Below are 27,301 nucleotides of genomic sequence, written 5' to 3'. Positions count from 1 at the left end.
GCAATTGAAACAACCCTTAAAATGGCTGACTCCCTGATCAGTGCCCTGACTAGTGAACTAGGGAGCTGATTGAGATGCACCCATGGAAGGCACTTTACAATAAGCTTCAATTCGTTAGGCATAGTTAATGACAAGTAACATGAACATTAAACATGCTCTCATGCTCTTCTTGCAACTACAGTTTCTTGGGAAAACTCACAGAGTTTGTTGCATTACGACGCAATTGCTAAATTATCCCATTCTATAATTTTGTAAAGCTGTGCATTATTAATCCAGTAGTACAATTTTACCTTCTGTGCACATAAACAGATTGTCTAAAAGTAGTTTGTCTTGATTAAACCAGCTGGCTCCTCCTGTCTTGTTGTCCATAAGTGATCTGTTATGTGAGAGGAAGCAGCGCGGTGCAGTGTTGTGGGTTGGTGGAGATGAGGCGGCTGGTATTTGAGTGTTGCAATCCGTGTGGGGAGGGTCGGGGTCTGTGCCTGACAGCTGGGGATTCTGCTGCTAATTTACTTTAGATTAGCCCTGTTCAATCACAGCATAATGCTTTTTCATTGTAAGAGAGTTGTCCCTCTTGCCCCTCTCTGCCCCGTACACACTGCTTCTACTTCTGTATCAACACCACTCCTACAGTATGATCACTGGAGACTTTCTGTCTTCCCCGTAATCATGTGCATGTGTTTTTGTTTGTTTATTTGTTTGTTTTCACATTAAAATTAGATTCTATATACAGGAATTAGCCAGGTGTGTAGAGCCAGGTCAGAAAATGTGTCCCATGTAAATACAGTATATGGCAAAAATACCCCACTGCAGATTCCTTGGTTTTCTGTCTATGTGTTTTGTTAGATTATAATATTTTTAATTGGTAAATTTACTGTGGTGCCTCTGCAGACTGTACATACCCATATTTGTCAGATATGTGTATTTGATGTTTCAGAGGAATTGTTATTATTGACTAAAACTAAACATTTATTTTGAAATAAAATCAAATAAAATTATTACATGTAAAACTTCAACTTAAAAAAGTACAGCCAAAGCATGTTCATTTTGATTTAAAGTTTAGAATTGTTAAATAAGTTAGTTGAGTGACAGAAAGTGAAAGAAGAAAGAAAAAGAAGCGGAAACTAGGACAGGAGTTCTGGTAGCAGGTGGCACATTTGAACATTTCCTTTTCCAACCATAACCACAGAGCGTGTTTGTCTGGCAAGGACATCAGCAGCAGAAGGCTGCGTGTGTGCGTAAGCTTACGTGTGTGTATAAATTTGCGTGTTAAATGCGTTGCGTGTGTGTTTGCGCTGTATAAGATCACTTGTTTGGCCTTGCATCCGCAGGATCAGTGGTAGTTTTCACTGAGTAAAGTTATGCAGCGAGCTGGGGAATTTTTTTTACATATCCCCAATGGTGCTGGGAGGCTGCCTGGATAAATATAGACGTGTTGATGCGTGTCTCTCCCTCTCCCTCACTTACTCTCGCGCTCAACCTCCCAAGCTTTTAATCAAAAGCAATCTGGAGGAGGGAAGTGGGAAAAAAAGGAGAAAAAATTTGGAATGTGCCAATATCTTTTGTGTTCCTCGCTCCTGATCCTCTTGCAGGCAGGCTTTCTGTGTGTGTGGAGGAGGGTGATGGATAGCGCTGCTAATGTTTGCGTGTAGCACGGCCCGACCCTCCGTGCTTTTCCCCAGAGTTCCTGCGAATCTTCCCACAGTGGTCAATGCCTTTGCTCTGTGGGCATGTGATCACATCCCACGGACCTCGCAGTTTCAAGTCTCAACCTCTTGTTTCAACAACACCCACCTTCTGTCAGCTAACATTACTACCTTATATTCATTGTTTGTTTTTACATTTATCCCTGCAGTTTCCTTTCTGTCTCATTTTTTCAGTTCACACCTCCTCCTGCCTACATTATCCCTTATAGCGTGTTGCTGTTTTGTCTGTCAGACCTGAGTCACGTATCGCAGGGTTTCAGTGCCTCTGCTAGATTAGCTCTTTTTTTGACGCCTCAGCTTTTATTTTTGGTCACCACATGAAGAACACTTTCATCTGTAGCCTTGTAGTCAGGGAAGACTTGTTTTACATGAACTTGTGGTATCACGTGCAATATTTTATATATACATACAAACTTCTTGTCCTATCTATTTTTACATTTTTTTATTTTTCTTAATCATGGACACAACTTGTGATTGTTCCTTGTCATTGACTTAGAATCATGAAATGCATGGAATGTGCCATCCTTATTTCATCTGCCTTATTTTCTTCTTGTTAGATTTGAAATGTTACAAATTGGAAGTGTGTAATTTTTTTTCTGTGTCAAAACACTTTCTCATATACCAGTTTAGTAGAAATATAAACCGTAAGTAAACCTAAGTAAGGCAGTTTTGGATTCATTATTTTTGTAATTCTGTTTAAATTTACATTAATTACACACTTCACTTTCACAAGATTGGTGAAAATTTTAATTTGAAATATAGTATTTCTTCTACCCCAGGTAATGTGGGTATGTAACCAGTGCCGAAGGCAACAGGATATGCTCACTAAATCAGGAGAGTGGTTTCCCAGCCAAGGGCCCAAGCCTGGAGAGCTGGGGTCAGCAGTGAGTGAACCGACCATGTGTGGAGATCCCACTGGGGAGAAGAAGCTGCGCTCTAGGTCTCAGAACCCTCTCAACTCCTCAGTTTCCACTGCCCATGACTCCCAGTCACCTGCCCCAACCGACCCCAGAAAAGGCCCCTCCACAGGGCCAGCCGACACGCTATCATCACGCTCACGCAGTGAGCCTCCACAAGGAAGGTACACTTAAGCCTCTCTCTCTCAATACAAAATCTAGAATGTTCTAGTAGAGTAACCTTTTTCCATATTAATTTTTAAAGGTTATGACATACTGTACAAAAATTAGCTTAAAAGTCTCCATGAAGTCAGAACTGACAATTCGTATTTATTTATGGAATATTGCGGTGTTTATTATAAATTATTCATCTGTGCATGTAGTTTTTTTTTTTTTTGTTCAGCTGCCCTTGTAATATTTAATCAAAAACATTGATATCCCTCCCCCTCGCAACAACATCTCTTCTCTGATGAGGTGTTCAACAGTGCGTGGACAGTACAATAATCCCTCCAGCAACCTGCCAATCAAATGAGATCACAGCATTTACCAGACAACAACAACCCAACGGTCCAATTAATTCCTGATGGACAAAATCAAGTCCCATCCTACATTTGTTTCTTGTTTGAGTAGTTGTTTCACTCTGATGAAATAGGGAAGATAATCACAACTTTCATTTCATGCCAATAATTCTAAATTATTGAGTACAGGTTTATTTTTTGCAATTAAGATATATTGTTGTATTTACATTTAAGTAAATTGCCTAATAGCTTTGGAAGACATGTTTTATGTGTATATAGTACACTCTTAAAAATAAAGGTTTCAAATTGTGGTTTTCCCAGCGATGTCATAGAAGAACCATTTATGGTTCCCCAAAGAACTTTTCAGTGTCCAATTCTTAAAGAACCATTATTTTCCTTAGTGTTAAGAACTTTTAAATAATCTAAAGAATCTTTTTCCACTAAAAAGAACCTTGTTGGATGCCAGTGAAGAACCTTAGATTGTATTATAATATGTATTATACAATTTACATGTCTAAACAGCCAAATATGTTAGAAGATATATTGTGCTGGTTTGCTGGTCATGGTTTGTCTTAGCCTTGTTAGGCATGTCTTTTGGTTGATTTCAGATACAGTTTGGGCACTCTTTAGCTGGCCAACTAAACCAGCTAAACACCAGTTTAGCCAGGCAGGGACCCCAGCTAGACGGACTGAAGACCAGTTTGGCCAGTCTTGAGTACCAGATTGAACCAGCTCAGACCTGCAGACCAGTTTAGCCGAGTCTTTTCATGACAAACAAGGAGCATCAGGACATTGTGTCACTCATTTGGTATCTATTTGATGCATTGTGATGTCTGATTTAAACTACTGTACATCCAGTCCTTTTCAATATGGGCAGACAATCAAGATAAACAAGGTGTAAGACTGTTCACAAGAATGTCTCTTTTTGATGCTGTGTGATTATTTTACCTCTAGAAAAAACCCACCAGCAGCCTCTGATCAGAATGGCAAACTAGGGCCAAGAGGTGAGAGGCGGCGAGGCCTATCCAAAATCCACTCCGAAGAGCGAGATACCGGAGAAAATCGTAGAGAAAGCCGAAGACTGATGAAGACTCGCTCTCAGGAGCATGACAGTCCTGAGACCAGGAGGACTGAGGGGGAGCAGAAACCACCCAGGGAACAGTGCAGGACTGACCCAAATACTCTACATCATCTGGCCAAACTCCAGCCGGCGGAGCCTGATGGACGTATGCACCCTAAGGCGAGGGAAGCGGGTGGGATAGTGCAGGACAACAGAGGTGCACGGAGATGGGCAGATGGGCGGCAGGCCTCGCTGGAGGGCCAGCAGCAGGCCTACGCCCCAGAAAGGACCGCGGGGGGTACAGGTATGCAGGGTGCGCCTATTGTGCAGGGTCCTCCTCCAAAAACAAACTACACCCCACAGCCACCCGCTCCGGGGTTCAGGGTGGGCCCTGCCATGCCCGCAGGCCCACCTGAGCTCAGGGAGCCTCAGGAATGGGACAGGAAGTTGCAGCCGAGCCATCTGGACCCCAGCTCGGCTGCGCTGCTGCGCAAATCGAAACGACAAAAAGCTGAGAGCATGCTGCGCAATGATTCGCTCAGCTCTGACCAATCGGAGTCTCTACGACCGCCCCCGCCCCGCCCCTACAAGAGCAAACGGGGCGGAAACAAGAGGCAGATGTCTGTCAGCAGCTCGGAGGAAGAGGCCGGTTCGACACCAGAATACACCAGTTGTGAAGATGTGGAGATTGAGAGCGTCAGTGAGAGAGGTGGGTCAGATAGATACCTGCTTTTGTATAATTGATACATTTAATCATAGGTTTGCATAAACACAAACTTCCATGATTCAGAAAAGGAAACCATCATCAATATGAATGTAATATTTGGTTTGATTGATGAATTTAGTCATTTTTGCAACACGCAAATCAATTAGCAGTGACTATCAAGAGGTTGCATAACTTCTTTGAAATGCTGCAAAGCTTTTCATTTGCTTTGTGTGCAAATGGTTTTTCAATAATTTTCAACGTTGTTTTCGACAATGATTGTCCATAAATGTACTGCAGGAGGTCCGCTTGGAAGATATACTTTTTAAAACATACTTAAAAAATAATAATAATAAAACATTCTACAAATCCAAATCTGTCCAAAGTTTTAACATCAGAAATGCATAAATATATTCTCATAAATACATTTAATTATTAAATTATTCCAAGGGGGTCTGGCTGCAGATTGCACTTGCACTCTCAGACTTGCACTCTCAGACACTTGCGCTTCCTCTAGTGACATCACTTGCAGTCTTTATTTTATATTTTGTTCTATTTAATTATTATTTTTTGTTTGAATCTCTCAACATTTTACAACAGTAGCCAGGTGTTGAAGACAAGAAAAAAGAACGTCTCGGTTACGTATGGTAACCCTCGTTCCCTGAAGGAGGGAACGGAGACGCCACGTCGGTGACCGACGAAAATGGGATATCGCTTCGATAGACCAATCTACTTCGAGTGTAAACTAAACAAGCCAATCCACACTGGCATGCAATTATTGCATCCAGCTGCCGCTGATCACAGGGTGAGTATAAGAAGGCAGTAGGTGCAATGAATACCAGGTTTTCGCTGAGGAGCCGAGCCAGAGACCCGGCGGCTCAGCGGTGGTACAGCAACCATGGCGACGGGACGTGGCGTCTCCGTTCCCTCCTTCAGGGAACGAGGGTTACCATACGTAACCCAGACGTTCCCTTTCAGTCGGTCACTCTCGACGCCACGTCGGTGACCGACGAAAATGGGATCCCTACCAAAGCGCCATGGGTGCTGCCCCTTCCAGTGCCCTGTGCGAGCCGCCTGCGCCCCTATTAGGTGTAGGCCGGGGCTCGGAACAAGTAGCTCCACTCACCATTGTCAAAGCACTACCTCACTGGGTGAGACTGGATAACACTGGGAAAACGTACCCGTTCCACTTGGAACAGGGACGCTGCGGAGGCTCCATCCTTCCCGAATGAGGTCTCGGGAGCAAATACACATATAGCATCCGTTTAGATGTATATGGAGAAATTTGAGGTGATTCAAACCCTCCTGGAAAGGCAGAAGTCTGCCGGGGAAACACGGGCTCTAAGGCTATACCGTGGACTATACGCATACGAGTACCGCTTAGGTCTCAATATGGAACCCAGCCTTCCATGGTTCTCACGGATTCATCATGAAGGCCTGGCGCCGGACGTTCCGCCGCGTCCAGCTGCCTAGGGTGATGGAGGATCTCAACAGGGTCTACAGTACGGACACTCTGGAGCGGTTTTAGCAAGCCGACACTAACCGGGGCCTCTCGGTGTCACTACCCGTTTGAGGTGAGAACACAGGAGGATACCGGCTCTACACGAAGGCTATAGAACCTAGCGAACGTGTTAGGGGTCGCCCAGCCCGCAGCTCTACAAATATCTGCCAGCGAGGCGCCACGAGCCAGCGCCCAGGAGGATGCAACACTTCTTGTTGAGTGAGCTCGCAACCTGAACGGGCAGGGCACACCCTGTGCCTGATAAGCCAGGGCTATGGCATCCACAATCCAGCGGGCCATCCTCTGCTTAGAGACGGCATTCCCCTTCTGCCGGCCTCCGTAACAGACAAAGAGCTGGTCTGAGGTCCTGAAGCTTTGTGTCCGGTCTACGTAGCATCTCAATGCTCGGACGGGACAGAGCAAAGCTAGGGCTGGGTCTGCCTCCTCCAGGGGCAGCGCTTGCAGGTTCACCACTTGGTCTTTGAAGGGTGTAGTGGGAACCTTGGGCACGTAGCCGGGCCGGGGCCTCAGGATTACCTGGGAGTCAGCCGGCCCAAACTCTAGGCACGAATCGTCGACCGAAAATGCATGCAGGTCCCCTACCCTCTTGATGGAGGCCAGTGCAAGCAGGAGCAGAGTTTTCAATGAAAGAAACCTTGGCTCGACTGAATGCAAAGGCTCGAATGGGCCCTGCTGTAGTGATTTCAGCACCAGAGTCAGGTCCCAAGAGGGTATGGAGGGGGACCGGGAAGGATTTAACCTCCCGGCCCCTCTAAGGAACCTGATGACGAGGTCATGCTTACCTAAAGACTTCCCATTCACGGGGTCATGGTACGCAGCAATAGCGGCAACCTTGACTTTGAGGGTTGAGGGAGAAAGCCTTCACTCCAGCCCTTGCTGCAGAAAGGAAAGCACGACTGCAGTCTGGCATCTTCGGGGGTCTTCTTGGCGAGAAGAACACCACTCGATGAACACGTTCCACTTCAAGGCGTAAGCGTGTCTCATAGACGGTGCTCTTGCCGAAGTGATGGTGTTCACTACCTCCTGGGGCAGGTCACCTAGAACCTCCGCGTCCCGTCCAGGGACCAGACATGGAGTTTCCAAAGGTCTGGACGCGGGTGCCAAATGGTGCCCCGTCTCTGAGTCAGTAGATCCTTCCTCAGAGGAATCGGCCAAGGAGGGGCTGTCGCGAGTAGCACTAGTTCGGGGAACCAGGTCCGCGTGGGCCAATACGGCGCCACTAGCAAGACTTGCTCCTCGTCCTCCCGGACTTTGCACAGTGTCTGTGCAAGAAGGCTCACTGGGGGAAACGCATACTTGCGTAGGCCCGGCGGCCAGCTGTGTGCCAGTGCATCCCTGCCGAGAGTTCCCTCGGTCAGGGAGTAGAACAACTGGCAGTGAGCGGTCTCTGGAGAAGCAAAAAACAGGTCTACCTGAGCGGCTCCGAACCGTCTCCAAATCAGCTGGACCGTCAGGGGATGGAGTCGCCATTCTCCTGGGAGCATTGCTCGAGACAGCTCGTCGGCTGTACGGTTGAGCAGGCCTGGAATGTGAACGGCACGCAGAGACCTCAGAACCTTCTGACTCCAAAGGAGGAGGTGGCGGGCGAGTTGCGACATGCTACGGGAGCGCAGACCACTTTGCCGGTTGATGTATGCAACGGTCTCTGTGTTGTCCGTTCGGACCAGTACGTGCTTGCCTCGTAAGCGCCCTTTGAGACGGTTCAAGGCAAGGTGCACTGCTAACAACTCTAGGCAATTGATGTGCCACTGCAGCTGCGGGCCCGTCCAAACCCCTGAGACTGCATGCCCGTTGTACGTGGCCCCCCAGCCGGTGGTGGAGGCATCCGTGTAAACCACAGCATGCCTGGAGATCTGCTCTAGGGGCACCCCTGCCCTGAGAAACGCAAGATCTGACCACGGGGTGAGGGTTTGGCGACAGGCCGGTGTAACTTGGACCCGGTGAGTGCCACGCTTCCACGCCCACCTCGGGACTCTGCCATAAAGCCAGTGCTGGAGCGGTCTCATATGTAACAGGCCGAGCGGTGTAAGTGCCGCTGCGGCCGCCATATGCCCCAGGAGCCTCTGAAAGATTTTCAGTGGGACCGCTGTCCTGCTCTTGAATGTATTCAAGCAGGCTAGCACCGACCGTGCACGTTCCTCTGTGAGGCGTGCTGTCTGTTCGACCGAATCCAACTCCATACTGAGAAAAGAGATCCTCTGCGTTGGCGAGAGTTTGCTCTTTTCCCAGATGACCCGAAGGCCCAACAGGCTGAGGTGCCAGAGCACCAGATCCCTGTGCTCGCACAACTGATCCCGAGATTGTGCTAGTATCAGCCAATCATCTAGGTAGTTGAGAATACGAACACCCTGCTCTCTGAGGAGAACAAGAGCCCCCTCCGTGACTTTCGTGAAGACACGGGGAGACAGGGACAGCCCGAAGGGCAGGACCTTGTACTGATATGCCCGTCCTTCGAACGCAAACCGCAGAAAAGGTCTGTGGCGCGGAAGGATCGACACATGAAAGTACGCGTCCTTCAGGTCGATCGCTGCAAACCAATCTCGGGGATGGACGCACCCGGAGATGCGTTTCTGCGTCAACATCTTGAACGGTAGCCGATAAAGGGCCCGGTTCAAAACTCGCAGATCCAAGATCGGTCGTAACCCACCGCCTTTCTTGGGTACAATGAAGTAGGGGCTGTAAAAACCCCGTCCTCATATCGGCTGGAGGGACCGGCTCTATCGCGTCTTTCGCCAGTAGGACTGTGATCTCTTCCTGCAGAACAGGGGCATCGGACGCTTTCACTGTAGTGAAGCGGATACCGCTGAACTTGGGGGGACGCCGGGACAACTGAATCGCATAGCCGAGGCTGATGGTCCGCAGGAGCCAGCGAGACGGGCTGGGTAGCGCTGACCAGGCGCTTAGAAACCGTACAAGCGGGACCAGCGGAGCCACAGCCGTACCCGCAGTGGGGCAGCGAGGTGGAACACAGGGACCCATCTCGGGCGGCTTGTGAGCAGGCCTGAGTGTGGTGCGAGTGTGGGGTGCAGGGCTCACCTGGTTCCACGGGTTGGCAGAGGGTGCGTGAGTAGGGCCCTTGTTGACGCTCTCGAACCGCCCGCTGCTGCCATCTGGCGAAGGAGGAGGATGAGTGAGGTCCGGTGTTTGGCTGTCCGCAACTCTCCGTGCCCTCCTGGGACCCAGAGACAGAGAAAAGCGCTCTCTCGTCGAGATTTCCAGATTCTCCCCTGGCCCTCCTCCAGGGGAGGGAGAGGTACTTTCACCATCCCCCAGAAAGCGGCTACCTCTCTCTGGGCCACCCGTCCAGGGGCCTCTTGCTCTTCCGCTCACCGCCAGGTTTGACGGGGGCCAGGACGGGTGGGGCGGCCTGCCTAAGCCCAGCTCTACGGCGCCACTTGCTGGAGGCTGCTGCAGATGCGGCGCGGGAGCGGGTGGACGCACTCGGCGACGAGCAGGCTGGGGCGTTGCAACCGGCGGACGGGTGGAGGCAGCAGCTGCCCGCCGGGCAGAAAGTTGGACCGCCTCAGTCTGCTCCCGTGCAGCCAAGAGCTGCTGGGCCAGGTTCTCGACCACGTCACCGAAGAGGCCGGTCTGGCACACAGAAATCAAGGAAACTATCTTCGCCCGCATCCATAATCCAAACCAGACTCAGCCAGAGATGGCGCTCCTGGACCACAAGCGTGGACATCGCACGACCCAGAGAATGCACGGTGACTTTCGTCGCTCGGAGCGAGAGGCCAGTGGCGGTTCTGAGTTTTCAGAACTTCTGGATCGTAACCACCCTCGTGCAGGTCCTTCAGTGCCTTGGCCTGGTGCACCTGCAGTAACGCCACAGCGTGTAAGGCAGAAGCAGCTTCCCCGCAAGCCATATAGGCACCGCCGGTTAGACCAGACGAATGCCTATAGGCCCGGGAAGGAAGCACCGGGTCTCCCCGCCAGCAGGAGGCAGACTTAGGACACACTTGCATCGCTACCGCCCGCCGCTCCACTGGGGGAATCACCGAATACCCCTTCGCTGCACTGCCATCAAGGGTGGTGAGGGAGGAGGAGCCCACCAGCCAGTTTTCTGGCAGTAAAAGGTGCCATCCACGACCTGGTGAGCTCGTCATGCACTTCCGAGAAGAAAGGCACCAGGGTGGGGCGCTGAAAACCAGCGCGCGCCACCTTGAGAAACCAATCATCCTGCCTCGAGGGCTCGGGACGCGGTGGAGATTTCCACTCGGGCCCTACCCTCTCGGCGGCCCGGGAAAAGCATAGCTATCATCTCCGGATCCAATTCAGGCTCCGCCACTGTCCCAGAGGGCAGCAGCACAGCTGAATCTTCATCTGACAGCTCTCCCTCCGATGCTGAGATCGACATCTGGTCAGGGGGAGGCCCACTGGATACCACTAGTACGCTCTTTGAAGAGGGCCCAGCGCGTTCCGTGGGTTACTCCTCTGGATCGGAGATGCAAGAGGAGTGATGGTCCCCAGAGGGTTGGTTCCCTGCGGGGTTTTGCCACCACTATAATCCTCAAACCGCCCGTGCTACTGCTGGAAATGGTTTTCGTCTGTCGGCCGCCAGAACGAGCCCCAAATCGCGGCAGCGGCAACGGGACTCCGCCCCCTTTTTTGAAGGAAGCAGAGCCTGGTTCGCAGCTCCGAGATGATCATCTTCCCGCAGAGAGAAGATGACTCATCCACGAAAGCTACCTCAGCGTGTTTGCCCAGACACGTGAGACAGCAATCGTGACCATCACCCGTTGCAAGGTAACAACCGCAGCCAGAAACGCACGGGTGAAAGGGCATCCTTATAAGAACGATCCGTCATCTTTACAAAGACGCACCCGTGAAGCTCTTTTAGAGAAATTTTGCACTTTAGGAAATGCTCTTTTAGTGCTGAGGCGCACAGGGGAATTGGCCGCTTGCAACACGACAGGGGGTAGTGCAGCCTGAAGTGTGCAATCCACTCGACGCTGGAAACGACCACCGCTGAAGCGCCGTCTCGCCAACACACGAAGCTTCCGAGAGCGTGCTGAACTCGTCGTTTACAGCAGACACAGTTGAGCAGAACGATACTAACGCTCGGCTCCGAAGCGAAAAGCTGGTATGCATTGCACCTGCTGCCTTATTATACTCACGCTGTGATCAGCGGCAGCTGGATGCAATAATTGCATGCCAATGTGCATTGGCTCGTTTAGTTTACACTCGAAGTAGATTGGTCTATCGAAGCGATATCCCATTTTCGTCGGTCACCGACGTGGCGTCGAGAGTGACCGACTGAAAGGGAAACTAAATTACGAAGTCGCTTACAATCGCCACTTGCACTCTCAGCTACCTGCGACGTCACTTGCAGTCAACATAAATCATGCGTGTTGCCAATGGAGACAAGATGCTGTGGTGATTAAACGATTAAAACTAATTTAGTACCGTAAAAGTACAGCGTCCTGCAAGAAAAAGACAAGACCCGCAAATCCACGGCCACAAAACAGCAGAATATAAATGCAGTGCGCAAAGTCTCTCTCTAAGCGTCTTCCTCCCGTAGAAAAAACAAACACTTAATATGCTATTAAGATGCTATTAAAATATCAAATTCAATACAATTTATTAATATAATGAATCATTTATAAAACATGGCAAAACATGCGCAAAACATGGCATAATCTGCCATAATAATAGACTAAGATGATAAAGACCAAACTCAATATGCTCCTCTTCATTATTCTAAAAGTGAAAGAAAAATAAATAAATAAAATAAAATATGCATAACTAATAGGTATGTACAGGCAAGCAGGTGAGCCCAGAATAAATGCAACACGCAAAGTTTCGCGTTAAGCGTTTTTCCATATAGAATAACTGTCTACAACTCTTTTATATCATTGTCTTTGTCCATTAAGCTAACGTTAAATTACGTGTTTTATTTATAATGATTGGAAAATGTTTAATGTTAAAGCATAACGCATTGATGCTTTTAATATCACTTAATGCATTTCATAATGCATATATACAGACATATATTTGTTGGTCCGTATATACTTTAAGTAAACAGAAAGACATATAGGCTCCTGAATTGTCTTTATAGTCCATTATTATGCCACATTAAGCGTTTTGCTGTATAGGAGGACAAGTGAAAGTTTGCACATTGTGTTTTATGGCCATCTGCTTGCCTTGTAGTAAATTAAATAATAACTATATATAATACATTAAGCCATATTAAGTGTTTGTTATTTTCTACGTTAATACATTAAGCCATATTAAGTGTTTGTTATTTTCTACGGGAGGAAATTAAAAACACTTAACGAGATATTTTGTGCATCGCGTTCATATTCTGCTGTTTTGTGGCCGCGGATTTGCGGGTCTTGTCTTTTTCTTGCAGGACGCTGTACTTTTACGGTACTAAATTAGTTTTAATTGTTTAATCAACACAGCGTCTTGTCTCCATTGGCAACACGCACGATTTTGTGTCGACTGCAAGTGACATCGCAGGTAGCTGAGAGTGCAAGTGGCGATTGCAAGCGACTTCGTAATTTAGTTTCTTTTTTCTTGTCTTCACAACACCTGGCTACTGTTGTAAAATGTTGAGCAATTCAAACAAAAAGTAATCAACAAACAGAACAAAATAAAAAATAAAAAAAGAGTTAGTGATGTCACTAGTGGAAGCGCAAGTGTCTGAGAATGCAAGTCTGAGAGTGCAAGTGCAATTTTAAGGATTCGTTGGTAAATATAGTTTTGCGGAAATAGTTTTGCAGAAAAAAATTTTTTTTTAAGAATTCGTTGGTAAATAGAATGTTCAAAAGAACAGCATTTATTTGAAATAGAAATCTTTTATAAATGATTTTACTGACACCCTCCTCACTCACCCCAAACTTTGCTGAATAAATTTATTCATTAAAAAAAAAGTCTCACTGACCGCAAACTTTGGAATGGTATAGTGAATAATAAAAATAATAAAAAAATAGTGATAGATAGATAGATAGATAGATAGATAGATAGATAGATAGATAGATAGATAGATAGATAGATAGATGATAGATAGATAGATAGATAGATAGATAGATAGATAGATAGATAAGATAGATAGATAGATAGATAGATAGATAGATTATTTATTTAAAGTGAAAATCTTGTTTTTTTGTGTGTGTGTGTGTAAAAGACTGAATACCTAATTTACATACTAATAAATTACATATCCAAGTCTTAAAAACAGTATTTTACAGTGTATCTACATTGGATACTTATAAAGGAGGTGGTATGTGCTGAATACTTTTTCACTGGCTTTGACTGGTTGAAGTTTGGGTGGTAAAGGAGAGTAGGTTATACTGTGCTGTTAGCCTGGCAAACTGACTGAACACAGATTTATAAGCTCACTGTATTAACACAAGCCAGGGGTGAAATGTAAACATTGTGGGGTGACTAGAAAAAAACAGACTATAGGAGAAGGAATGGGAGACTAAAAATAGGAGAACAGGAGACTGAGAAGAGGTTAAGCAGAACACAAGCTTGCGCTTATCTGTGAAACATTTCATCATGTTCAACAGAAACAACAGGTAAGAGAATCGACTCTTTCTTCTAAAGAATAGGAACTGAACAATTCAAGCTGACACCTCATACTTTTGCTATTTAAAGTTAATATACTGGTTTTGTTATTGATGCTCAAAGAATGGATGTGTAATTTGAACTTTAAACTCAAAATGTTATTTTTCAGTTGTACAAAAAATGTTTAACTGTGTGCAGTTTAATCTATCAGAGGTTGATATATTTGATTTCTTTGTTGTTGTCTTGGAAAGTTTTTTATTCTTATTTTTCTGTTTTCTACTGTTGGGCATCATTAGTGGCTATAAGTTCCTATAGTTGAGGAAGCACCTATCTGTCACTCTTTGGCAGAATAATATAATTGTGTAACAATACATACTGAATGTTGCAACGTGAAACTACTGTATGTACTAATGAAATATTTATTTGCTAAGCACTATATTTTGGAGGTCATGTGAATGAGAAGTACAAAGCTTAGATAAAAGCCCACACAGGGGACCAATCCACCATGCAACAAGCAATATATTAAATATTTATACCCTTAGACAGCTACTTAATATTACTTCATGCAGTCCTCTTCTACTTAATATTACTTCATGGCATTTGATTATGATTTATTCATGTTACTTTTATAAGTTGCTCATTGTTTTGTGCTGAAAATGTTTTTCTGGGGTGTTTTTTCTTTTTTTCTTTTAGCTGTTAAAACTTTCAGGAGTGATAGTTGAATTTTGTTGCTTTCCAGAGTTTAACATTTTTATTTAGAGTAACTTTTTATAGGACAACCCTGCTCAGAACTGGGTTAGACAGTGAAGAAGCAGCCTTCCTTAAAAAAAACCCAACCTATTACGATTCCCTGACATACTTGTAAGTAAACTATCCAGGTCTCAAGGTTTCTTTTTTTTTCTCTTATTTTGAACCCCTGAACCTGGTTCTATATATACAGTATATATATATATAGTAGTTTTTGACCCTGAAATTTGTTTGGATGAGTCATGTTGTAAAATAACCAATATTTGTGTGTGTGTGTGTATACAGTATATATATTATATATATATATATATATATATATATATATATCATTCATAATGTGTGTGTGTGTGTGTGTTTTTGTGTGCTAAGGTGATCTGAGTGTTTTTTTTTTTCAGCTTCATCATTCATAAGGTTAAAAAAAGTAAAAGCAATAATAAAAGTGATGCTTCTCTTAGCAAATACCACATATTTATTGAACATTTGTCCATATAAAAGCAACTGGCCAATCGGATGTACATTACACTTTTAATTGATCATTTTAAGAGCTGACTAAAAGTAATTCAAATCTGTTGTCTATAGCAACAATTAATATTTACAATCTATTTTTGTTTTTTGGATGACAATTTGAGCACTCCTCGCCCTCTGTGCGTCATGCTCGATACCCCAGGTGCTCAAAAATAACCGGAAAACAGTCCAGAAACCCATATGCACAAGGCACTCATCCATATAACATGCCAACAGTAAATAGAAGGCCAACGTCACGGAAAGGGCTGAGACTGTCCCTTTGTGCCTGTGTGTGTCTGTGTGGGAGTGTATATTCAGTTTTGGTATCAGCATTGCTTCCCCCTGTCTGGGGACTAAATGTAGCTTTGAAACCCAAATTAACAAACACAATCCCAGTTCTCCCTCTTGCTCTGCAGGTGGGTCAAAGCAAAACATATTTCAGCATAAGATCTTGGCTGCAGATGCACTTTTGGAGCTCAGATATTCATTAAGCATAAACAAAATAGGTTTAGAGATAGACTTTGGCTAGTGTAAGGTGGCAGCTCACATAGTCAACAGTGGTGGGCTGTCAGGGTCAGCAGGGCCTTCTCTGAATTTATATACAAGTGACAGGTGCTTTATTATTTGACTAGTATTGTGTTATGCACATTGTTATGGAGGTGTACGTGGTGGTTGATAATACTGTGGCGTGGTGTGTGGATGTCCAGCATTTGTACTTTTAAGAGTGACGTGAATGTTCATAGTGACCCTATATTGGTGGACTACTTTTATTGATCCATGTAGGGAAATTTACTCTGCATTTAACCCACCCCCATCTAGTCTACTGTTGAAATTGTTGATCAGCTGTCATTGTTGTTGAGAGCCTGTTTGCGGCTTAATGTGAGAAAATTATGCATATGGCTGCGTTAGCTGTTACAGATATATGTAAGATAGATGTGTAAGGGTATGTAGTTTATAGTTGCTTACTGAAGGCTCTGACTGAAACCCCACTGTACGCTACTGTCAACATATGTATACAGTAGTATAACTCTATGAACATTTGTGTGTGTGTGTGTGTGTGTGTGTTTGTGTGTATTTTAGGGGACTGGGAGTGCTGTCCACTGGACCCCACTGCGTGGCATGTAAGTCTTTTTCCACTTTGTGCTATAATCATTTAAAATTCAACATGAATGGATGTTTATTGACCATTTTACTTACAGGATGTGATATTTTTTGAGAAGAAAATGTAGGGCAGAACTATCAGTGGTAAATCAATTGGAACTTATCTGTTACATATGTCACTGTAGCTCAAACATCAAAGCACTAACATTGCCCAGGTCATGGGTTTAATTCCTAGGAAATGCATGAAGTTATGCATAGCATAGCATTTGTGCGGTCTTGAGTGACAGAAGTAGAAAATTAACTTTTTGAAGAAGTATTTCAATGACAGACACAGACATTTTCTTCAGAATAACATTTTCTTTTGCAATCATTTACAGTTTGATCAGGAAGTGGAACTAAGAAAGTAGACAGTCTGCTTTGTTTTTATAACTTTAAAATGACAGAGAACCCTCATGAATTATGTACAGTGTTATTTAGTATAATTAAAATAGTATTATAGTTTTTTTTAATATTTTGAATTAGTTTTTTTTTCTCCTTTTAGTTTTAGTAAAAATGTAGTAATTTTTGTTGTGCTGTGCTTTTTCTTTTTAATAACTATATAGTTTTTTATAAATTTTTATTTCAGTTTTAGTTTTTTTAAACTAAATGAACATGGTTTTTATGGTTTTAATTTTACTTTCTGTTAGCTATAATAATAACCCTGGTTGTGTCTGTGTGTGTGAATGCGCATGAGTGTGAAGGTGAGGTAAGGGTTAGATGTAATGGAATGGTTCTTTCTCTGACGGGATTAATCTCTGCCTTGCTCTCTTTAGCATCCGGTTACATGGCAGCCCTCCAAGGAAGGTGATCATTTAATTGGCCGAATCACTTTGAGCAAGCGAACAGCCATGCCAAAAGAGGCTGGGGCTCTGATAGGGCTAAAGGTAAGGGGAAAGCAACTCGCATAAACATACTGTATAAACACAAGTTCCTCTCATGACTGTTATAAAGTCAAGAATTACACCATGTCATGGGCCATGTATGAAAAAAGAAAAAATCAACAACAATGTACTGGATATGCACAATAGGTTTTGGGACATTTATAAATTCTCTGTAGACTTTACCCATCTTTAAATGATTTGTACGGGTACAGGTGGTCGGGGGGAAGATTACAGAAACTGGGAGACTCGGGGCCTTCATCACCAAAGTCAAGAAAGGAAGTATAGCTGATGTGGTGGGTCATCTACGGGCCGGTGAGTCCAGAACCTCTCTCAGTTTGTAACTTAAAAAACTAGCACTGTTAATTGATTAAACAGTGTAATCAAATAAATTACCTGGCCCGTATATGGATGCATATATTAGTGGTTCTCAACCAGGCCCAGGGCCCACTAGCAAACTGATAAAGTGGCCTCAAGATGACTTCAAATGTTTTAAAATTAGATAAAAGAAGCATTAAAATAAGTTTAAAAAAAAAAAAATCTATAAATCACCCTTAAGATCTCTTTGTTTTCTTTGAAGGTCTTGGAAAACCTGGATATACAGTATGAGAATTTTAAAACTATTATTTAAATGGAGTCATGTAAATAAATAAAATCTTAAAACACCTTGGATATTTTTTATAAATAATATTAATTTTGTACATCTGGTACATCAGGTAGAAATTGTGAGTAAAAATATTTGTAAAAAACCTTATCCAGGAAATCACAAATGACTGGAAGAGTTATGTAAAGTCATTGTTTAAAAAGAGTGGAAAACCTGAAAGTTATTTTCTTCTGTACAGAAACTAGGAGCCTTTGAATAATGTTGTGGGCAATGGGCGGCCTTGAACCACTGGCATATACCAGTATTTGTAAACAAAAGACCCCAAATGAAGATGATTCATTATTGTGACAAATGAGTAAACATAGACCACAAAAGTTTAGAAGTCAGTGTATTGTTTGCAGATTGTCTGCAAACATGAGGTTATATTTCAAGCTTAAATTACATCTTAAATAACTACTGCTAAATTTGCACACTTAATTGACAGTCTTAACTTAATTGAATTTAATAATGCATTTAGTCCTCCGATATTTTGAAAATGTTTAATGAGTGTGTTTAATCAGCAAAATATCTATTTTAAGAAATGAATGGTGGAATTTAGTGGGACATTTTGACTGTTTGTAGGTGATGAAGTGCTTCAGTGGAATGGTAAATCATTACCAGGATTAACCAAGAAAGAAGTTTACAATATCATCTTGAATTCCCAAACAGAACCACAAGTTGAATTAGTAGTATCAAGGCCAATAGGGTAAGTCGTCCATCACACACCTTACTGGGGATCTGACTAACGGCAAAGCACCCAAACAATTTTTAAAGGGGTCATTAAATTAATTTTGTAAATTATTTTATAAAGTTTCTTAGGCAGCAGATCTGTTTTTAACATGAATAATAATCCAAAATGTTTCTTGAGCACTAAATCAGCATATTACAATGATTTCTGCAGAATAATGTGACACTGATAACTGGAGTAATGGCTTCTGAAAATTTAACTTTCCATTAAATAAATAAATTACATTTTAAAACATGTAAAAATAGAAACAGTTATTTTCAAATGTATAATATTTATGATATTATTAGCCTACTTTTTACTGTATTTTATATAAATAAATGCAGCCTTGATGAGCATAAGATACTTCTTTTATAAACATCTTACGACCCAAACTTTTGAATAGTAGTGTACTTGACAACTAATGTATGGATTTGTGATCTTTTTGTTTCAGTGATACACCACGAATACCAGAAACATCACACCCTCCGTTAGAATCTAGTATGTACTGAATCAAATGTGAACTCTTCATTACTTTTTTTTTTTAATATGCAAACATTACTCTGATGTTTTCAACACTTATTTGTTCTTGTCCCTCTGCAGCAGGTTCAAGTTCCTTCGAATCACAGAAGATGGAAAGACCCTCTATATCTGTCTTGTCCCCTTCCAGCCCAAGTGGTCTTAGAGATGCCCCTCAGCTACTGCCTGGACAGCTGTCGGTCAGTACATACCGAAGTATGTACATTCACAATGTTGTGCTTAGAGTGTTTGTTTATTAGCTGTTTATGTATTTATGACTTGCAGGTGAAAATGTGGTACGATAAGGTCGGCCATCAGCTGATAGTGAACGTATTGCAGGCTTCAGACCTGCCGCTCAGATCGGATGGACGACCCAGAAACCCCTATGTCAAAATGTACTTCCTGCCTGATAGAAGGTATGTTAGTTTTTTTTTTTGATCATTGCTTATATGTGCATCAAGTTTTAATGTTCTCGTTATAATGTTTTATGTGCATATTTGTTTTACTTTAGTGATAAGAGCAAGAGAAGGACGAAGACAGTGAAGAAAAGTCTGGAGCCCAAGTGGAACCAGACATTTGTGTACTCTCATGTCCATCGCCGGGATTTCAGAGAACACATGCTGGAGATTACTGTGTGGGACCAACCCAGAATACAAGATGAGGAGAGTGACTTTCTGGGAGAAGTATGAAGCATATGTAATCTTTGTCCTTTTATTCACAACATGAATTGCTCTGTGAAAACATTCGTACACTGTCACACCTGATTATCTGTCTTGAAACCTAGATCCTAATAGAGCTGGAGACTGCCCTGTTGGATGATAAGCCTCACTGGTACAGGCTGCAGGCACATGACGTCTCTTCCATCCCACTGCCGCACCCGTCGCCATACCTGCCCCGCAGACACGGACACACTGAAACACCCACCAAAAAGCTGCAGCGTAAGTGGAAGGCCTCACTGGTGGGGATGTGATCTGAAAATTGGTTGAACACAGAGAATCACTTTGCGTTTAAGTGGTTTTTCTCTCATAGGGAGGAATTTAGTAAGTTTGATTTTAATTTCATCTGTCAATCCTGCTGTTTATTTGCAAGCGCTGCGAGCTGTCAGCACCTGATAACTGGATCTGTGTCCAATAATAACACTTTTGTACGGTGGTCGAGAGAGCTCAGCACGCTGCATATGAAAAAAACACATGCAAATAGAAAAAACTCCAGCAAGTTAACAGCAGAAAACATCTTCATCAGTTTGACAACACATGCGCTGCAAATACTAACAACACGATCAAATACAGAAACGCACTGCAAAAACTTGCAACACAATCAAATACAGAAACGTGCAGCAAATATGCACAGACCACACTGAAATGTATAAAGGAACCGCAACAAGTGATGAACCTGGCTGGGACACGCTTCAGTGTCTACTCTAAAAGGTGAGATTTTTATTTGTTTTAACATCCTGATCATATGATTCCCTAGCATTTTTCTATATTATTAGCAATAATAAGGTGAAGAAATATTATTAGCCTACTGGAACTGTGAAACGTTATGTAAGCTGGCTAACTTCCTAAACAAAAAAAAATCATGGTTACTATAGTTAAACCATGGTAATCACACTAACCACAGTTTAACCATGGTATTTGTGTGGTTACACAAATGGTAATTAAAAATAGTAATGGTAAAATTGAAAATGCTAAAAACATCATTACTACACTTTTACTATAATAAAACCATGGTTAATTATCGTAAGGGTTGTAGGGGTCCCCTTGAAACATTTCTGTTGTGCCGCTTTTCTGTATTTGGTTGTGTTGTGAGTCTTTGCAACACATGTGTTGTCAAACTGATGAAGATGTTTTCTTAATTTGCTGGTGTTTTTTTCTATTTGCATGTGTTTGTTTCATTTGCAGCGCGCTGAGCTCTCTCGACCACCATACTCTTCTACATCGCTTGATCATAATTTGATAAATTACTGCCACCGTGATCAATAGGAAATGTACACAAATTTTTGTACCATCAATTGTTCATGGGCGGTAACAGTTAATTAGCCTCATTTGCATAGAAAGTAGGCGGCCTAATTTAAATATGCATGGTGCAGCACTGTATCAGCTATATACAGTATTATTAGAAAAAAGAATTTTCAGCAGTCAGTACTCCAGTCTCCAGGGTCATATGGTCCATCAGAAATCATTCTAATATACAGATTTGGTGCTCAAGAAATTTTTTTTATTTTTATCAAAGCTAAAAACAATGTTGAAATTTTTGTGGCAACCTAGATACATTTTTTTTAGGATTCTCTGATGAATAGAAAAATGCTTGATAAATAAAATTATTAATTAATTAAAAAAAAATCTTACTGATCCCAAACTTTTGAACAATAGTGTACATTTTGCTTAATTGTGAGTGGTATATGAATAAGATGCAGAGTTTTGCTGCTCAGTTGTGTGGCACAATCTTTTAGTGAATTCACCCCCTCAGGGTTTCACAAGATTTGCCATAAGCTGAAGAGGATGTGGGCAGTTCGATTAAAATAGATGAAGTTTGCCTTCACTTTCTAAGATGTTAAATCAAGCCAGAGAAATGATCATAATTTCACAATTACTAAACTGTATATAAGTAGGTGAAAGACAATCATCAAACATTAGCTAAATATCAACATATATTTTAGGTCAAAGTCCTGAAGTTCATCCAGTCTCATTAATATTTTTGGCATTGTCTCGAGTTTTTGATGTCTGTTTTTTCTGTACGTTCATGAGGAGGTATGTTTTTGAAACGTGCTGCCTGTGAGTTAGTGTGTAGGAGTGTGGCCCATGGGTACAGTGTGTCCACAAGACATATTTTAGTATGCTAGGTTATTTCTGTATACCTTTGCTTGCCTAACTATGGATTAATCCAACAGTGCTTTGTGTGCATTTGTTTACAGTACGTCTGTATCTCTGCATCTGTCTGTCTGTACATCTGTCCCTGTGTGTATATCTGTCTGTGCAGGCTCGCAGCGTATTACAGAAACTGATTATGATGATGGTATTGGCATAGTCGCCACAGGTGGGTGGGAGGGGCCAAGGCAAGGCCAACCTTGGCACTTCTCTGTACTTTGTGCATTAGAGTACCCCAAAAGAGAGAAGCAACCAATAGCAGGCCTTCCCTTCCTTTGGAAGTCACCGCTGTTGTGCTGGAGACAATTCACTGATCACTGTCATTACACATCTGGCATGTTTCATTCATCCCATACAAATAAACTAATTATTCTGGTACTATTAAGTGCATAAACTGAATATAAAGAGGTGCTTCTTCTATATGGGGAAGACATTAACTATCTAAAATGTGTTCTGTCTCCAGTGCTTTTCTCTGTAGTATAGTTAGTAGTTTAGACTTGCAGCATAATGCACTCTATCACATATGCATGATCACAGCGGGAAAATGAGGAAAAAGATTTAGTAAACAGGAGGACTGCTTCCTCTCGGTGGTGCTACACATTTTAATTTGCCTCTGCATGGTAGAAGTTAGAAAATGACATGTCTTGGTGGTACAATGACTTTGTAACTTACCTAGGCTTCATTCTCCAAACCACATAAACATACTGTAATTGTAAAAATAGTGGCTATAGTCTTATAGGGAAGTGTTTTTTTTTCATTCTCATGGCCACCTTTAAATTTTTTTAAATGTTACATTTACATTTTTTTTAATTATTCATTTTGATTTTATATATATATATATATATATATATATATATATATATATATATATATATATATATATATATATATATATATATATTTAGCAGTGAAGTTAAGTATATATACAGTGAAGAGTATATTCTGTGGTTTTATTGGAAAAACTGGTGTGAATTTCTGTTGAAAAAAGAAAAAAAACTCCATATGTTCTTTCAGTTTTCATTGCTTTGCTATTTAATGAGGAAGAAAATTATTATTTTTTTGTTTAGTATTGAATGAATTTTTTGTCACTAAGCCAATATTGGTCTGTACATTGGTCTGTTCCGCTTTGTTGAAAAAAGTAACCAAAAATAGAAAAATAAATAAATATATTTTTAATTTTGGATTTGACTGGAAGTGTGTATACATATATATCTGTAGGACACAAATATAGATTCCAACTGTCAAAAGGACACATTGTTCAAAAATAGATACAAGGAGAATGAACAAGGTATTTTAATTGTCTGACATGTTTTGTTAGATATGGTCTAATACATTATGACAGTTCTTTTATTTTTTGGATGGTTTCTAACATGGGGAATGTGATTTGCCAAGACCAATGACTGTAAAAGCAAAATCAGAATTTTCCAGACAGGCTTTCCAAAAATGTTCTTTTCTTTACTTTTTTTTGTCTTTGTGTCGTCACAGCTACAGAAAACCGATCAAGAGAAAGAGAACGGGACAGGGACAGGGACAGAGACAGAGACAGAAGCCGAGGCCGAGACTGGGGGACAACATTAGAGGTTCCAGATCAGCAGAGGCCAACTCAGTATCGCTCACGGTCCGTGTCCCCACACAGAGATGAAGAGAGCAGGGGGCGGTCCCGCCCAGCCAACGTCCCTGCACAGAGGTATGTCCCTAGCTATTTTTAGGATTTATCATTTAGCAAATAATTGTAACCTGCATTAAATCCTGTTTTCTCTCTAAGGAGTCTGGATGAGGTCCAGCACAGCCGGCGATCCCGTTCCCCAACGCGCTACCATGACCGTGCCCGTGTGCAAGAGAGAGAATACGTAGATGAAAGGTAAATAGAAATTTGTGAGCCCAAGCAAGTGCGCCTTAGTGTGTGTTAAAAGAATAATCACTCCCATGTGCCTTCATTTTCTTCCATAAAAGTACTGTTTCTGGAATGCTTTTAAAATGAGTTGTTGGAAAGAGAAATGACGTTTTCGAGACTTGCTAACCTACAAAGGCCTTACACAATTTTCAGAAGGTGGGTTAGAGCCAAACCACCAGTGATTCATGGAAGGTTTGTTTTTGAAAGGGTTGAGCATCACTGAAGGGTTTGTATGGACAGAGATGACACGTCTTTTTTAACCTTTGTGTATTTTTCTGGCTTTAAAGGTTGTTACCCTTCCTCTTCTAACTCACTTACTGGTGCACAATTTTTTTTTTTATGTTTGCTTCTGTTTGGTCTGTTTTGTTAATTTTCCTATGTGTCCTCCATCTCCATGGTAATTGCAGTGAGGTCATCTTGATACACAGATCAATGCGGGGTAGAAGCGCAGAGTGTCTGCACACCCAAAGGTAAAGAAAAGGCCAGAACTTAACCACCAGTCTGTGAATTATAACATTGTTATATTCAGATTACTGTATAAATCAATGTAATAATAATCTTGGTGTCATAAGCACTGGTTAAATCATTTTCATTTTGAAAAAAACTCCTTGTATCTGTATCTAGCCTGAAGTTTATTCCATTTAATTAAAACAGTGGTGAGGGCTGATGCCAGTTTCTCTTCCCAAACGCTTCTTGTCAAACTCTTCTCCTCTCAACTCTAATATTTCTGAGCAGCTCGTTGACAAGAAACATTACAAGTGGAACTTTCCACTTGCGTTTGGCGTACAGCCTAAAAGACAAATACGTCGTCATGACAACCATTTGCTTTCTCAAAATAACAATCTCATTCTGCTCAAGTGTCTTTTTGACATGTTTATTTTTATTCCGTTCGTTACTGACCTCGAATAAGTTATGAGCGTGTTTGACAGAAAAAAAGATGATCTAGAATGAGTTGCCTCTGGACTGATCTTTGCATGTTTGCATGAGTGACCTTTGACATTCCTTTGCTGTTTGAGTGGACTAACCACAGCTGTGATTCTGATACATCTTTTGTTTCCATTTTGCATGATTGCATGTTAATGTAATGTTGGCAGGAGTTCATTTAAGCACAGCAGCACTTTGCTTTCCAAGATGCCTTTATTAGTCAGTGGAATTCATAAGGATATTTACAGGTAAGGTGGCCAATAATGAACACTTAAGCCATGGCATCCTTTCTGACTAATGAGGATTTTATAGCATCTGTGACGATCAAACTCATTCCAGAGCACTTTTATTATGGATCAGCTAATGCAATATACAGTTTGCTGGTAAATATATATATTTTTTATCATTGTTAAAGTTTGACATAGTATTTACTCATTCATATTTCAAAGAAAGTACTTGTGAAATTGCATATAATGTACTTCAGTCTTAAGTGGGTTAAATAAGCACTTTAGAGTAATTGCATGTTATATAAATTTAAACCTTAACATAATTTTAATTGAATTGCAGTTAACATGCAATTAAGTGTATGAAAACACCTTCAGTTCACACTAAAGTATATTCTTTTTAAAGAATATTATTTATGGCACAAATGCTCTTTTTATAAATATGTGTTAAAAAAAGTATCGAAGGGTACTTTTTCACAAGGGTCTGTAAAAACAGCATATTTGCATTGTCAACATCATCATATGCAAACAGTATAGTATATAGTATTGTAGTCATTCAGCTGGAAATGTAAAAATAAAGACAATCCTATGGGAATCTGCCACTGTTAGGTGTTAAGATGGTAAGTAAATTTGAGTGCTTTCTATCTAACTGTGGTGTTCTGGTTTCTGTGGATATTTATAGTAGCACCTGTAATTTAAAAGATAGAATTTATTTGAAGAGTTAGACACTAAATCACTGGTAGCTATAAACTTCTTTTGCCATGTCCTAACCAGGCGCAATGAGATGTGTTTCCAGCAACAAGCAATTTGTCTGTTCAACCCAAGTAGGTCCATAATTCCTGGAGAAAACTATCCTAGCATTCCCTTTCTCATGGTTGGACCACAGTGTTAAAAGTCTCCACAGAAAACATGGTCACGGGATTACATTTTGTAATGTTTTTTTTTTTCAGTATGTTTTCTCTTTCTGTAACTTGTGTTTGCTTTTGTTTACACTTGTTTGGCCTTGGTTTGTGTTCAGCTCAACACTTCCTGCATGCCTTAAATCAAAGTCACGGCTGTCTGTAGTCACTGGCACTCAACGTACAGTCACATGCCGAGTCCGTGGGTTCACAGACAAGATCACCATTAGGTAAGGGGTCAAACATGTAAACCCTAAACCCATATATATATATATATATATATATATATATATATATATATATATACACACATACTGTATATAAACATCCAGCAGCTCCTCATTCAGAACATTAGCAGAAAATTCAACCATTATCTCTCTCACCATTTTAGCAGCTCTTACAGGTTTGCTTTTTATTTTATTTTGGACCTAACTTTTTTTGTTCTTTGTCATCTTCCTTTCCTCTTTTTCCTTCTTCTTTCTCCACTGGATGGCATGTTGTGACCCTAGTGATCTACAGCCCTGTCTTGACAGGGTTAGAAGTGCTAGTACCAACTGTCTGAGACCAGGTTCTAATTCCAATTCACCTGAACGAGACAGGTACACTCTTTATTTTGAATTGGATTATTTCAGTTTTGTTGAATTTGCCATTAATATCATTCACATACATTAAAGGACACTCTTAGAATGTTCCTTTGTGATGCCCTTTAAACACAACAATCACTGGGTCTTATTTACTTTTGTGCATATACATGCACAACACAACACATATACACAATATGTTTTGCTTAAAACAAGTGTGCAAACACAGAAATCTTAGTTGTTGTTTTTTTTTTTTTTTTTTTTTTAATCTAGGATCAAATTTAGATCAAACTAAAACACACATATAAGTCAGAAGTCTCTTAAGTCTCACACAGAAGTCTCTTAAGCTCACAAAGGCTGAAATGTACAAAAAAATGTAATTTATACCTATGATGGAAAAGCTGAATTTTCAGCAGTCATTACTTCAATCTTGGAGTAATGTAGGAAACAATATTTTTGTTTGAGGATTCTTTGATTGTTTAATTATTATTATTCAAATTATGCTAATGCTAAATGCTAGCATATTCTCCCTCATTTAGATTAATCTATACTCAGAATATTTTTTTGTAAATATTTCAAATTTACCATGAGAACTTTTTCTGAGCACATACTGTAAAATTAGAACACTTACTGTATATGCAATTATTAGTGAATAAAACCCAGTGTGTCTATGTAAATGTTAATGTCAAAGTAACATACCACCATTGGGTCACCCACTTTGCACTGCTCTGTTAGCGTCCAGTGACTCTTATGGCCAGATACTGTAGCTCTGTTTTGTGTTTTTGGAAGCATTAATCCAACCACTGTAGGTGGAGAATTGTCAGAAATGAGTCCCCT

General features: G+C 41.7%; 1 protein-coding gene across 1 annotated transcript in view; it reads left to right on the top strand.

Annotated features, from left to right (window-relative positions):
- The window catches only part of LOC109113826 (regulating synaptic membrane exocytosis protein 1-like), a 72,956-nt gene that overhangs the window by 29,602 nt on the left and 16,053 nt on the right, over positions 1-27,301 (top strand). Inside the window, 16 exon segments of the mRNA XM_042768975.1 lie at positions 2,486-2,787; positions 4,075-4,889; positions 16,252-16,292; positions 17,085-17,195; positions 17,405-17,504; positions 18,415-18,538; positions 19,011-19,057; positions 19,160-19,275; positions 19,361-19,491; positions 19,587-19,758; positions 19,860-20,013; positions 23,428-23,629; positions 23,708-23,803; positions 24,244-24,306; positions 26,003-26,113; positions 26,393-26,482. Coding sequence (XP_042624909.1) covers positions 2,486-2,787; positions 4,075-4,889; positions 16,252-16,292; positions 17,085-17,195; positions 17,405-17,504; positions 18,415-18,538; positions 19,011-19,057; positions 19,160-19,275; positions 19,361-19,491; positions 19,587-19,758; positions 19,860-20,013; positions 23,428-23,629; positions 23,708-23,803; positions 24,244-24,306; positions 26,003-26,113; positions 26,393-26,482 — 2,675 coding nt within the window.

This window comes from Cyprinus carpio, chromosome A13, assembly GCF_018340385.1.
Source record: "Cyprinus carpio isolate SPL01 chromosome A13, ASM1834038v1, whole genome shotgun sequence".
Classification (NCBI taxonomy): domain Eukaryota; kingdom Metazoa; phylum Chordata; class Actinopteri; order Cypriniformes; family Cyprinidae; genus Cyprinus; species Cyprinus carpio.
The sequence above is the reverse complement of the archived record's forward strand: the minus strand, read 5'-3'. Positions and strand labels throughout refer to the sequence as shown.